The sequence below is a fragment of the Pteropus vampyrus genome, unplaced genomic scaffold (genome assembly GCF_000151845.1).
Source record: "Pteropus vampyrus isolate Shadow unplaced genomic scaffold, Pvam_2.0 Scaffold79, whole genome shotgun sequence".
NCBI lineage: Eukaryota > Metazoa > Chordata > Mammalia > Chiroptera > Pteropodidae > Pteropus > Pteropus vampyrus.
The window spans coordinates 6,782,659-6,795,809 of NW_011888860.1; the positions used below are offsets into that span (position 1 = coordinate 6,782,659).

General features: G+C 37.9%; 1 protein-coding gene across 1 annotated transcript in view; it reads left to right on the plus strand.

Annotated features, from left to right (window-relative positions):
- ATP10D (ATPase phospholipid transporting 10D (putative)) overlaps nucleotides 1–13,151 on the plus strand; it is a 111,188-nt gene that overhangs the window by 61,457 nt on the left and 36,580 nt on the right. The window contains exons 10-11 of the mRNA XM_011362811.2: nucleotides 4,759–4,997; nucleotides 11,485–11,673. Coding sequence (XP_011361113.1) covers nucleotides 4,759–4,997; nucleotides 11,485–11,673 — 428 coding nt within the window. The remainder of the gene's footprint in view (nucleotides 1–4,758; nucleotides 4,998–11,484; nucleotides 11,674–13,151) is intronic.

A 13,151-nucleotide genomic window follows, 5' to 3' on the forward strand; every position in this document is an offset into this window, starting at 1 on the left:
AGTTTATTTTTGTCTGGGAAGCTCTATATCTATCCTTGAACTCAAAATGATAGTTTTGCAGGATAAATTATCCTTGGTTGTATATCCTGGGTCTTCGTTCTGTCAAATATTTTTTGCCAAGCTCTTCTGTCTTGCATAGTCTCTTGAGAAATCAGCTGCCAGTCGTATAGGTGTCCCTTATATGTAATTATTTGTTTTCCTCTTGCTGCTCTTAAAATTTTTTCTTTATGTTTAACCTTCGGCACTTAAATTATGATGTGTCTTGGTATAGGCCTCTTGAGATGCCTGATTTTTGGAATTCTCTGTTTTATGTCCATTTCCTTCACCAGGTTAGGGAAGTTTTCCATCATTATTTCTTCAAACAACTATTCAGCATTTTGATTTTCTTCATTTATGCCAATGAGACGAATATTTGGAGCCTTAATAGTGTCCCATATCCTCCTTAAATCATCTTTATAGTCTTGGCCTCTTTTTTCTTGCCATTCTGTTTGAGTGCCCTGATTGGCTTTCCTGTCCTCTAGAGAGGGCATGTGATCCTCTTTTTTATTCACTTCGTTTATTCCTTTGTTTATTCCATTTAATATACTTCTCATCTCGGATAATATTTTCTCCGTTTCATACTGGTTCCCTCTTATAATCTCCATCTCCACTTTTATCTCTTTGTTGGAGTTCTCTACATTTCCCAAAAGTTCATTGAGCATCTTTATAACCAATGTTTTGAACTCTGCATCTGTTAAATTACTTGACTCCATTATATCTGGATCTCTGTTCTGTTCTGTCATATGGTTTCTGCTTCTTTGTCTTCCCTATTTGGCTGCCTTTCTGTGTCTATTTCTATGTACTAAGCAAAGCTCCTAAGTCTCCCAGTCTTATTAGTGTGGATTTGTGAAGTAGGTGTTCAGTTGCACAGTCCTTAGAGGGGTTCAGCTGCAGGCCAAATTTAGCCCAAGCCTCTACCCATCGGGGGCCACTTGTTAAGATTCAGCAAGCAATCCACAGATACTGTGGATTGCCTCAAAAGGCTGCACCAGAAATCGAGGCCAGCTGCCTCCAATGTGAGTCTAGGCAAGGAGCACCTGACTCGCTTAGGATATACCTGGATGTAGCTTGGGTGGGGCCATGAGTTGGGGGAGGCAGAGTTTCAGGGAATCCTCTGGGTGGAGTTATCTCTGTTATCCAGTTTGATGACATCACAGCTATGGCGTTGCTGTGTCTGCTCATTGGTAGTGGGGAGGGCTCAACAGGGAACAATGGATACCGCTGGCACTTCTGTACCAGATGGGTCTCGCCTTGACCTTCAGTCCGACAATATCTCCCTGTAAGTCCCTGGTGCCCCCTGCATGCAGCCGAACTGGCAGGTCTGTCATCGCAAAAATCCACTCACAGACACGGCCCCTTTAAGAGGCTTCTGCCACTGCTGCAGCCTCTGTCTCACTCAGCTGCTCTAGATCAGGTCGCCCTGTGTCCTCGCCCCGTCCTACCTTCTGCCGTTGGAGAGTGCTCTCTTTGATTTCTCCCTAGTTGTATAGCTTGTTCATCTAGATCCGAAGCAATTTTTCTTTGCTGCTGCTCCTTGTTTCCATCACAACTTTGATTTGGTCGCCAGAGGGATGAACAGAGCCTCTATCATCTGCACCATTTTTTTCCCCAGAAAGAGGGAAATTTTAAAGTCATCAATAACCCTCACCAAACAGAATGGACCACTGTTAACATTTTAGTGTATTTCTTTTCATGTTTTTCTCATGTACACATCAATGTATGTTTTTAAAACAAAAGTGGCATCATAGTATGCTTTTACTTTTATACCCATTTTTCTTAAAACTTTATGATGCTCTTTCCATTCTCATTTTATTCTTCTGGTGGTTACGCTATGTTGCATGTAAGAATTGCTGTAATTTATGTAACTACTCCACCATTAGTTTAGGTTGTCAACAGTCATTTGCTGTGGTAAAAAGTGCAGCAGTGAACATCGCTATAGCCTAATCTCTGTGCCCATTTGTGAGGTTAGTATTTCCTAAAATCATTTGACCATAGATCCCAATTTCCAAGAAGTATTTTGCAATAGTAATGTTTCATAAAATACATGGTGGGAAGCACTGCATTGTATTTTGTATTTGTAGCATTTAAAATTTTGTATTTGTAACATTTAAGAGGCACCACTGAACATACATACTCCTTCTCAGCCAGTACTTCTCTTCTGTGGGCCCTCATGCAGGAAAGATACCAAGTGGCTGAGAATCTTGCTGTCATGACTGAACTGTCATTGATAAGATTCCTGTTTGTGAGCCATCGAGTATTGCACTACTTCTAGAAGGTGCTATTTTGCCTGTGAACACCTCTCTAACATATATGTCCAGAGCTTTGGTGTCTTTTTTGTAACGGTCTAAAAACAAGTCCGTGTGTGCACACACACACACCACACACACACACACACACACACACACACACACACACACACTCACATACTCTCACATACTCTCACACACTGAATGCTGAAGAGGGTAACAGTATGGACCATTTCTCCTGAGAACTTAATTCTGCGGAGACATTATTAATTCTGAGATGTATTATTTTCTCTGGAATGAAAACAGGTTAACCTTTCAGGCTTTTCTAGCAAAAACGTTGCCTAGGAGATATTTCCATAAGGAATATTGCTGCTTGGAAATAACCTCTTACACATAAGTAATTGAACTAAACACATCTGACAATATTATTTTATGTTTTAAAACCCTGCAACTTAGAAATTTGTTCCAGGGACTAAGCATACAGACAACTAGTAATTCAACAAGCCCATGTTTCTTGATTAGTTACTCTTTATTCCTGATACTGGACATAATGATAAACAAGACAATTAAGGCCCCTATTCCCACAGAGCTTCTATTAGTCACAAATAAATTAATTTTTAAGTCAAGAAAAAATATTAAATAGTGAAAAGTGCTTTGCAGAGAATTAAAATGGGTTAATATGACATAGAATGATTTGAAGGCTTTTTTAGATTGGATGGTTGGGCAAGGCCTTTCTAAGAGAGATATTAGAGCCTAAATCTGAATTACATAATCTTGAAGTTTATGGGCAAAAGCCTTCCAACCAGAGGGAGCAGCTGGTATAGGCTGAAATAAGCTTGGCAATTTTCAAAGTAAAGAAGGCTGTGAGGCTGGATTAGTGGAGGAGAGGAAGAAGAAGAGGCAATAAAAATTAGAAGTCAGATCATTTTGAGTTATATAACCCAAGAAAAGGTGTTCAGATTTTATTCTTAGTGAATTGTGAATTCACTGGAGAGTTTCATGCAGAGAGGGATCTGATCTGCTTTCTCTTTCAGGAAGATCACTCTAGCTGCTGTGAGATGAATGGGTTGCTGAGGGCAAGGGGACCAGTTATAAGGCTTTTGCACTAGTCCAGTTGAGAGATGATGATGGCTTGGACTAAGGTAATAGAGATGAAGAGAAGTCAAGATATTTGGGATATATTTTGGATAAATAATGGACAGCTCTTGGTGATGCTTTGAATACAGGGGGCTGGAGAAGAAGAAAGGAATCAGGGAGAATCCTAGGTTTTGGGCATAAGCAATTAGATAAATAGGTACCATTTACAAAGGTGGGGAAAACCAGAGAAAGAGTAATTTTGAGGGAGAAGGGAGGGAGAGTTCTCGTTTCTCCGTGTTGAATTTAAAGTTTCTATTATTTATTTAACAAGTATTTATTGAGTATCAACTGCTTTGGGCTCTGGGAATATTATATTAACAAAACAGACAAAATTATCTGCCCTTTCAGAGTTTATATTAAAAAAATAAAAGCAAATAAGATATATAGTTTAGAGATGGTAAGTGCTGGCAGAGCATTTATAATACATAGTGTGGTTAGATCTGGGAAGCCTTCACTAACAAAAGGTCATGGTAAGAGACTTGAGGGAAGTGAGTGATATCTGCTTGAGCCCTCTAGACTTCCAACTGGAAGTATCAAGTGGAGAGTTGGATATATGAGTCTGGATTCCAATTAGAGGTCAGAGTTGAAGGTATAGATTTGGAAGTCATGTGCACAGAGATGATATTTCAAAGATGGGACCAGGCGACATCACCAAGGAAGAGTAATATAGGTGGAGAAGGGAAAGAATTCCTGCAGCAGCCCAATATTTAAGGGCTGAGGAGAAGAGAAAACAGCAGCAGAAACTAAGAAAGAATAGCCATTAAAGCAGGAGTTAAAACAGGTATGCATGGTATCAGAGAAACCAAGAGCCATTTTAAAGAGAAAATAGTCAACTCTTAAATACTGTCAGGAGCTATATGGGCAGACGCGATCCCTGGATTTGGTCACATGGCGCTCATTGGCAGCCTTAACAAGAGCAGTGTCAGCGGAGAGACACAGACAGAAAGCCATGAGATTGTTTGAGGAGAGATGGGTATAGTGAAAGAGGGAGAATTGTAATGGTGATGAAGTGTTTTTGAAGGCCAGGGGGATGGGATGCAGATCAAAAGTGGAAGGTTCGGTGTTTGGAACTTTATAGTAGTAGGAGGGAAGACAGAGAGTTTTGGATACAGACATAGAGAGATTGGTAGATTTGATGATGAGAAAAGAAGGGAATTCCTATCTGACTGCTTCTACTTTTCTCAGTGAGGTAAGTTCATTAACTAAGGATATTGGGGGAAGGGAGTTTGGAGGCCAGGGAGGAGACATGGAAAAGCTGTTTAAGTAAAGGCCTGACACATTCAACTTGCAAATGGTTCTTCTCAGGTAATGACCCAGTGTGATTTTTATCCTTCAGCCAAGAGGTTAGAGTCCTATCAGGAAGCCGTCGCTGAAGATGAGGATCTTGCAGACACTCCCAGTGGCTCCCTCAGCAATATGGCAAAACTGAGAGCCCCCAGCTGCAGGACAGTTCATAATGGGCCTTTGGAAAGTAAACCTTCGAATCATCTTGCTGGGAGCTGTTCCGCTTTAGGAAGTGGAGAAGGAGCCAGTGAAGTGCCTCATTCCAGACAGGCTGCTTTCAGTAGCCCCATTGTAAGTATAAATGCGTGACTTGAATCTTGGACATCCATGATGGATAATAAAAGAACATCCTTGTAATTATAATAGAGCCAGCCTCTACCTGAAAAGAGACTACGTAATTGCAGTTCAGTGTGATTGCTACACACATAATTAGAAATATAAAAAACAATATTGCAACTTCCTAATTTGGGGGATAATGCAGTGTTGAGAAGTAGTATATAATTTCTGAGGGGAAAAAATACCCCACAGTATTTCCTATCAAGACCAATCATGTCTGAGCCTGAAGAGGTTACCTTGGTTTAAGGACCATGGCTCACTCTCAGAACCAGCAAACCTTACCAGTTATTTTGTGACAGGTAAATATGTCTAAATGATAGGGAAATTCAAAAGCCTTTTGGTACCATCCAAGGCCTTTTTATTTTCTGTAATCTCCTCCCAAATTTCACCAAATCTGTGTCCTCATCCCCATTTCTATATCTCAGAAGGGCATTTTTTAATATTTCCATTTTTAAGCTAAACAGGGTATGTACCTAAGTCCCAGAGGGAAGTTTTTGGAACTGTCTAGTGATAGCCATTGACAAACCCATTTTACTGCAGAAAAACATAGAGGATCGTGTGGAAGATGGGTGAAAGGAAAGATACTTGTATGAAAGAATTAGAAATCGAAAGAACTAGAAAATCAAAAACATGTGTTATAAAATTACTTCGATAAAATTTCAACTCTTTTTCTGCCTTCCATATTTTATTAACTTATGTTTTACCAAGATGAGGTTTCCTCAGCCATGAGACTGGTAACTGGTCGGTGATCTCTAAAGTAGGTGGCCTAACAAGAATGAATCAGCTTTAGGGAAACTTTGTACTTCTCCATTGAATCTATTATATGGTTTTCATAGTGGAGACATGATCTGAGTAGACCCCAGTGGTCTCATTAGTCCTATGAAAGCCTTAAGAGAAATCTGGCTCTTTTCAAAGTTACCAACAAAAAATTGCAGCAATGAGGGTGATCATTTCAGTACAACTCATTTAGTTCATTTCTGTGGCACTAAGGATATAAAACTCGTTATGTATCTTTGCCATATGTCAGGCTATTCCAAACATTTAGACTTAACTTTTCTCCAACTTTTGAAAAAAAAAAAAGAAAGAATACATACACAAGCTCTTCTAACTCATTTTCAGGCTATATCAGCAATATATATTTTCTTCTCTTTTATCTTTTTTACCTATCCCTCTACTGGTTTTTTATATTTTCCACCCACCTTGTTAACCATAGGTTGACTCACATTTAGTGGAAGTAGCAGGGTATTAGCGGCCAAGCAGGAGTGTGCCATACCCTGCTTGGTTTCCTGATCCAGGCTCACTCTCTTCTTGGAGCAAAGGATTATTTCTTAGTTTGAAATCTTTGTTTTTATCTATACCATTTACCCTTTCTAAAATGTATTCTCCCCTTACAACCTTCCTCTCCCTACCAAATCTGATAAAATACTTATTCCTTTAAAAACTACCTTAAATAACCTCTTATGAAGACTTCCCGAGCTCTTCTCTGCTTCTGAGTTCTATGCACACATTCCTTCCTTCCCTTGGTCCTTATTACGTTACCCTTATTTCTGTTTCTGACATAAACCATTAGCTCCTTGAGAGCAAGGACTTACTCATCTTGAATTCTTAACATCTCAGTGTCTCATTCTCAGAGCATTTTTGAAGGTTGTTAAATGAAGCTGCATAACAGTCTCAGCCTTCCCATTCAGTCCATTTTGTTTTCATGCACCCTATATTCCATCCAGTGACACATGTCATTCTGTTATATAGGTGCTCTGGTATGGTGGTTTTGTGTTGTGTTTTCAATGCCACACCCTTCTATAGGATAATTAGGTCTTTCTTGAAACATGAGATCATCTCTCAGTATTGATCTAGACAAGTTGATTTTACCCTTTTTGGAGATTATTTTCAGAAAGCTATACATCTTTGGCCTTAAAAATTAACATCTGTAAAAATTTTGCATGTGATTCCAAATGCCCATCCATGGAACTCAAGCTAAGAACACCAGCTTGAGAACACACTGAGAGCCATGATGTCTGGAAGTGGGAGATTGTAAGATGGCACCTTTCATCGATGAGGAGGCAGGGAGCAGAGGAGGTTGCAAGCCAGAGAGAAGATCTTAGGCAAAGCACTGGCAAAAATGTGCTAGCCTTTGGGCATTATAAAGGCACTGAGGCCCATGAGCCATGGGTTCATGTTACCTATTTTAGAAATGGAAACCTTTACTTTCTAAGCCAGTGTTTTTATGCTTCTTTAATTCTCTGGAGGATTTCATTTAACAAGCATGCAGTTCATTCTATCTGGATTGCTATTCTCTTTGATCTTTGTATTATGTTTTCTTCCCGTTATTGAGGTCTCAGCTCAGATGTCACCTCCTCAGTAAACTTCCCTACCACTCAATCCAAAGTACTTTCTATTCACCTCCCCATCTCTCTTTGTCTCAATCTAGAAGCATCTTATTTGTTTATAGGTTAGTATTTTCGATCCACTGTCTCCCGCAACTAGAGTGTGAGTTCCATGCAAGCCAAGATCCTGTCCATCGTGTGCACACCGCTTTCCTTGAGGAGTGCTTGACACCAGAGCTCAACCATAAATATTTATGGGATAAATTAATTAATGGGTTAATGGGAGACAGTGGCATAATACTAGACACTGGGATATAAAATAAATAAGCCAAGCTCCATCCTTCAAGTTCATTCTGGGTAGAGGAGGGGCAGACATATAAGTAAATAAATATAATGCCATGTTCAAGATGCAGTAATACTTGTTAATGCAAAGTATAGTGAGGGCATATAGAAGGGAGTGATCATCTCTAAAGAGATGAGGAGGGATCAAAAAGGCTGTCCAAAAGGTAAAAGTTGAGTTAAGATTGAACTACTAAGTAGGGGTTTACAGAGTAGAAGGGGAAGGAAAGGCACTTGGGACAGACAGCATGTGGTGCATGCAAAGGCTCAGAATCACAGGACTGTGGAAAACCGTGGTCTGGAAAAGGAATTGGCTGTGTGTGGTTATTGGCCTTTGTCTTTTTCCTTCAGGTCTGTGATATTTAGGAATGTGAGGGAACCGGAAGAAGGCATTTGTGTCCCTACTTAAGCCAAAGTTGTAGAGGTAGAGTGGTGAGTCCCTAAAACTGGAGTGGGAGTGGCAGTGGAAAATTAAATAAAAACCGCGGGTATAGGTGGAACTAGAGGAGGAATAGGGGGCAGTATCAGAGCTGCTTGGCCAACTTAATTTCCCATGTAGAGTATCTTTGACCATTACTAAACTCTGGATGTTTTAGGTTTTGCATAAACTAAGTCAGTTCCTGTCATTCTCAGTTTTAAAACAGTCTTAACATTCACTATATATTAAGGCCACCTAAAAGTTTCAGCAAATACCATATAGAAGGTAAAGAGGAATCTTGGCAGATGTTTTCTTGTTTAATTTGGATTTATATGGGGTGGGGGGTGAGTAACCTGAGCGTGAAATCTGCAACCTGGTAGGAAAGCATAATATGAATCCTGGGGGCAAATCTAAAATTTTAAATAGTTGTTTTATAAAATTAAAGCAAAGATATTATATTCCCATCATGAAACCATGTAAATTTTTGGAAGCTATCCACATCATGCCCTGTGTTCTCTAATTAGGAGTGTAACTTTTCTCTGCATCAAAAAAAAAAAATGTCTATTTGAGTCCAAATAGGAGAGGTTTATGTGTTTGTTTTCTAAAGAGTAACATATTTTTAGTCTGGTTATCTACTCCTTTCTTTGTGAAATGTAAAATCAGCAAGTGTTTGGTAGGTAATGGACAACAGTAAATTTTTCTTGCTTATCCAAGTGCCAGGTACTAAGTTAGGAATCCAAAGATCAATAAGATACAGTCCTTCCTTTAAAGGAACATACAGACCCTATGGGGAGAGATGTACATGTGCATGGAGTCATTTAAAGCTAGGTAGTGTGTGCCTGGTTCTTGGGGTAGTAGAAGTTCAGAGAAGAGGAAATTGTCCATCACAGAAGAAAGAGCAAAGTTCAATTTTTTTTTAGTGCACGCTCTCAGGAAGATTTGGATCTCAAGAAAAATGCCTATAGATACAGTCGTATACAAAGAAATTGCATGCGATAGTTCTATACATTCTCAAGTCAGCAACTAAATATCTCAGCCATTAGGGATTAACTTATTTTAGAGAGACCAATGAAAGTGGAAGAATGCTCCATTCTTCATTTTGATATGGAGTTTTCCTTAAATCTTTTTCTGGGCTCTTCATTTATATATTGTTTTATGATGCTTTTAAGGATCTTGAGTTTCTAGATTTTCCTCATCTTTATTTTGACAGTACTTTCTGTAAACACAGATTTGCTGACCAGGGCCCCAGCTTTGACCAGCTTTAGTATCTCTTTTTATTCTCGTGGTCACAGCACAAGCTCTCAGTCATGCAGTCATTAAATTCCTCAAATGACATATCAGATTGACTTATGTCAATAGCATTTTTCACAAAGACAAAGTTACAAACCTTTCATTAGTCTTAGATTGACTTCAGAATGCAGTAGTCTTTATGTTCTGAAACCAGAATCAGTCAGTATGGAGCTCATTGGTACAATGAGATCACATTTAGCTTCTAAGTTCTCTCAATCCCAAACGTGTTCCATAGAACAAACATCTCTAACAAATAAATTTGAGAAGCATGCTCATACTAGCCTCTTCTCAGAGAGTCCTAGTACCCATTAAACTCTGAGAAGTGCTACAGTAAAGAAACTCGTTTAATTTAAACATTTCTTAAACTTATTTCAGTATGAGACTTTTTGTTGTTTGCTTAATATGTATAAACATTCTGAGAAGGATGCCTCTGCATATATTGTTCCAACCCATGGAGTCACATAAGCACTGGGCCTTGATAAATTCCAAGCAACAGGTTTCCCAGGTACCCCTTGGTTGATTGAGCATTGAGAAGTCTCTCAGACTTTCTTTTACTGACTTTGAGGAAAAGGTGGTTCTCTGAGTACTGAGGGCCTAGCACAGGCACCAGCTCAGTGTTACTAGTTTGAGACTCATGCGGCAATGTGGCCAACTCATTCATGAACTCTTTCAAACTATAAGGTTCAAATTTTGCTATGTCAAATATTATGGGACAGTAGATATCTATGTATTTAGATAGAAATTTAAGAGTGTTTTGTAACAGCAGATAACTTGAACCTTTAAAATCCATTGTGAACCTCGTAACCTGCCTGAGAGTGAGTGGGTCATTTGAGAAGGAAAAGAAACATTACATTATTTGGGTTCCTGTTGTGCTGGTCTCAACCTACCCATTGTCTCATTTACTTTATATAGACACCCTGTGAGGTAGGTGTAATAGTTACCATTCATTATTTGGAAGAGAAAAATGAAGCTTAGAGGGTTAAGCTGCCTGAGGCCATTAGCTAGTATGCAGTGAGTCTAAGACCTGAACCCAAACCCATATGATTTCCAGCCTGTACTCTTATTAAGCCTGTGCTAATTCTCACCAAACTCCTAAGCATAAAATAGAAGCCACTGTCCTGAGTCTAATAACGCACATCTCCCTATTTTACTTTTTTCTCTAAATTACCTCTCCTGGCTTTCCTGCATTCAGTATGCTTTATCAGCCAACTGCATCCAAATCTCTTCTAGAATACAATGGCATTTTTTGTGAAAATTTGATTTGAAGTCCCTCTTTTGACTCATATGAAAAACTTTTAAGCAGTTGACTATATGTTACTAGATTATAAAGAGATTTCTACTATAACATTATTTTTTTTGTTAAAATACTCTTTAGCAAGTGTAAGAAGCATGGTGTTAAACAAAATAGGGTATTATTTTAATAACAGAATCTCTTGATCTATTTTATACAAAGAATCTCTAAGAGGAGGGCATAGGGCAGAGCTGCCAAATATACTGGATATTAAAAATTTCTTCAAGGAACCCTCATTAATGTCTTATAGAATATTACTAGGAAATGCTGATAAATCTGGTAACCTGGTCTTAGTAATTTTTACTTTGGAAAAGGTTAGTTTTAACAATAGCAGTGACTTGAGCCATAAAATATTTTGTTAAAATAACATGGTATGAATAATACCCTCACTTTAAAAAAGACTTGATAACTAATCAGTTGCTGTTGGATGAATCTGCACCCAAGGTAGAATCCTAGATGCAATAAAACATAGCTGTGGTACTGTGTATTTCAAAATATGAAAACACTCATCCAACTAGATTTTGGTGAAAGGCATTATTCCTTTCTCCTGCTTAGTTTAATAGTCAAGGCAGTCTCCATTAATATTGTACATTCTGGATTTTCCATTTTTTTTGTCTTTTATTTTTCTATTCTCACTTCTCATGAATCTTTTTTAGAATAATAAAGTTTACTGTCTCATGCTTCATAGATTCTGATTATAAAAGCTACTTTTCATGTAGATTTAAAACTGTCATATTTAGATACTTTTTATAACAACACTTTGTCTTATTGGATCTCCAGGAAACAGATGTGGTACCAGACACCAGGCTTTTGGACAAATTTAATCAGATTACACCTCAGTTCTTTACCTCCCTAGATGAGACCATCCCAGATCCTCCACTGGAGACCTTGTACATTATCGACTTCTTCATTGCGTTGGCAATTTGCAACACAGTGGTGGTTTCCGCCCCTAACCAACCACGACAGAAGGTAAGGTCTCTAATACAAACAGAAATCACTTTCCAGAAGAGAACTTTGGATTTAAATGTACTGGTCTTATTATATGGATAATAATTGTTAATAATAATAGCAGCTAATAATAGCAGCTTAACATTTATACAGCATTTTATCTGTACTCTGCACTTAAAATGTTCTAAGTGATTTACTGCTATTAGCATGTTTAATATCCTCAACGACCTCATGAGTTAGGTACTATTTCCTATTTTACAGTTGAGGGTAAGTAACTTGCCCAGGGTCACAGAAGGGTTTGTGGGGGAAGTGGGATTTGAACCCAAAAAGTGTGGCTCAGTGCTGTTACGCTATTTTGCCTCTGGGAGGGTAGCTGATGAAAAGTGGTACTTGTGGAATGTGGTTGTTCATTTTGCTTAGTTTTCTTACCAAATAGAAGTTTTCTTTGAGACTTTGGAGACTTCCAACAGCATATGTGCTACATCAAGCAAAATATAAAGTATTAGATTAATGATCATAGTTAATGATAATGTCCCTTTTTCAGGTACCAGTTGGGTTAGTTTTAACTCAATCAATGTAAAATCCCATACATCTGTAACATAACCAGGTTCCGCAATTTCCACTAAAGTCTACTTGTAGCTTAAAATGTAGGGAAAATTAATTTTCAATTAAAAAGAAAAACTTGATGTGAAGATTGGTGATTCACCTCTTGCTGTGCTGGCTTTCTTGTGTATAACTACCTCCCCTCTTGCACACATTCACTTAAAATCCACTTTGCAGCACAATCCAATTAAATTTTAATTTTCCATTAGATCATTTTTCTTTTGGCAATTTCAGAGGTGGTCAGCTTTAACATAAAAATAACTTATTTCTAATTAAGCTTTCATTTGATCAGAAACTACATTTCTATAAGGTTTCAACTAGAAAGTTTCCCTTTGAAAAGCAATTATGTAATTAGAGAATAAATCGCTAGGTGTTGTTTTCTCCCAATATAATACTTCTTCATGCACATCTATTTCCAAAGTAGGCATTTTTTGGTGTTTTCTGCTTAAGAAATATTGATGCCTTGTCCCCAAAGAATATAATATTTTATGGCCTAAAATAAAATCTCTGTAGACATGTAAGAGCCTAAGTTTCATATTTCTAGGTAATGATAGGCAGTGAATAAAGAACTAATCAGAATTCACGTGGAATACAGAAAGCTCATCTGTGATTGAGCTGTGCTTTTCATTTCTGTGTTGCTAGTAAGTTTGAAAATCGACCATCCTGAGTTCCTCAAACTATCATAAAATTAATAATCTTTAGGGAAAAATTCTTTGGGCATTTCTGAATGAGAAAATTTTAGTATCCAATTAATTGGTCTTCATAATCTAATATGCTATTGATTATTTAATTTGCTTATAATTTTTAAATTGTTATTGCCAGGATATATATAATGAAGATTATGGATTTTCTATATTTTAAATTAGTTCATGAGGAAAAATTGCCACAAGTACGTG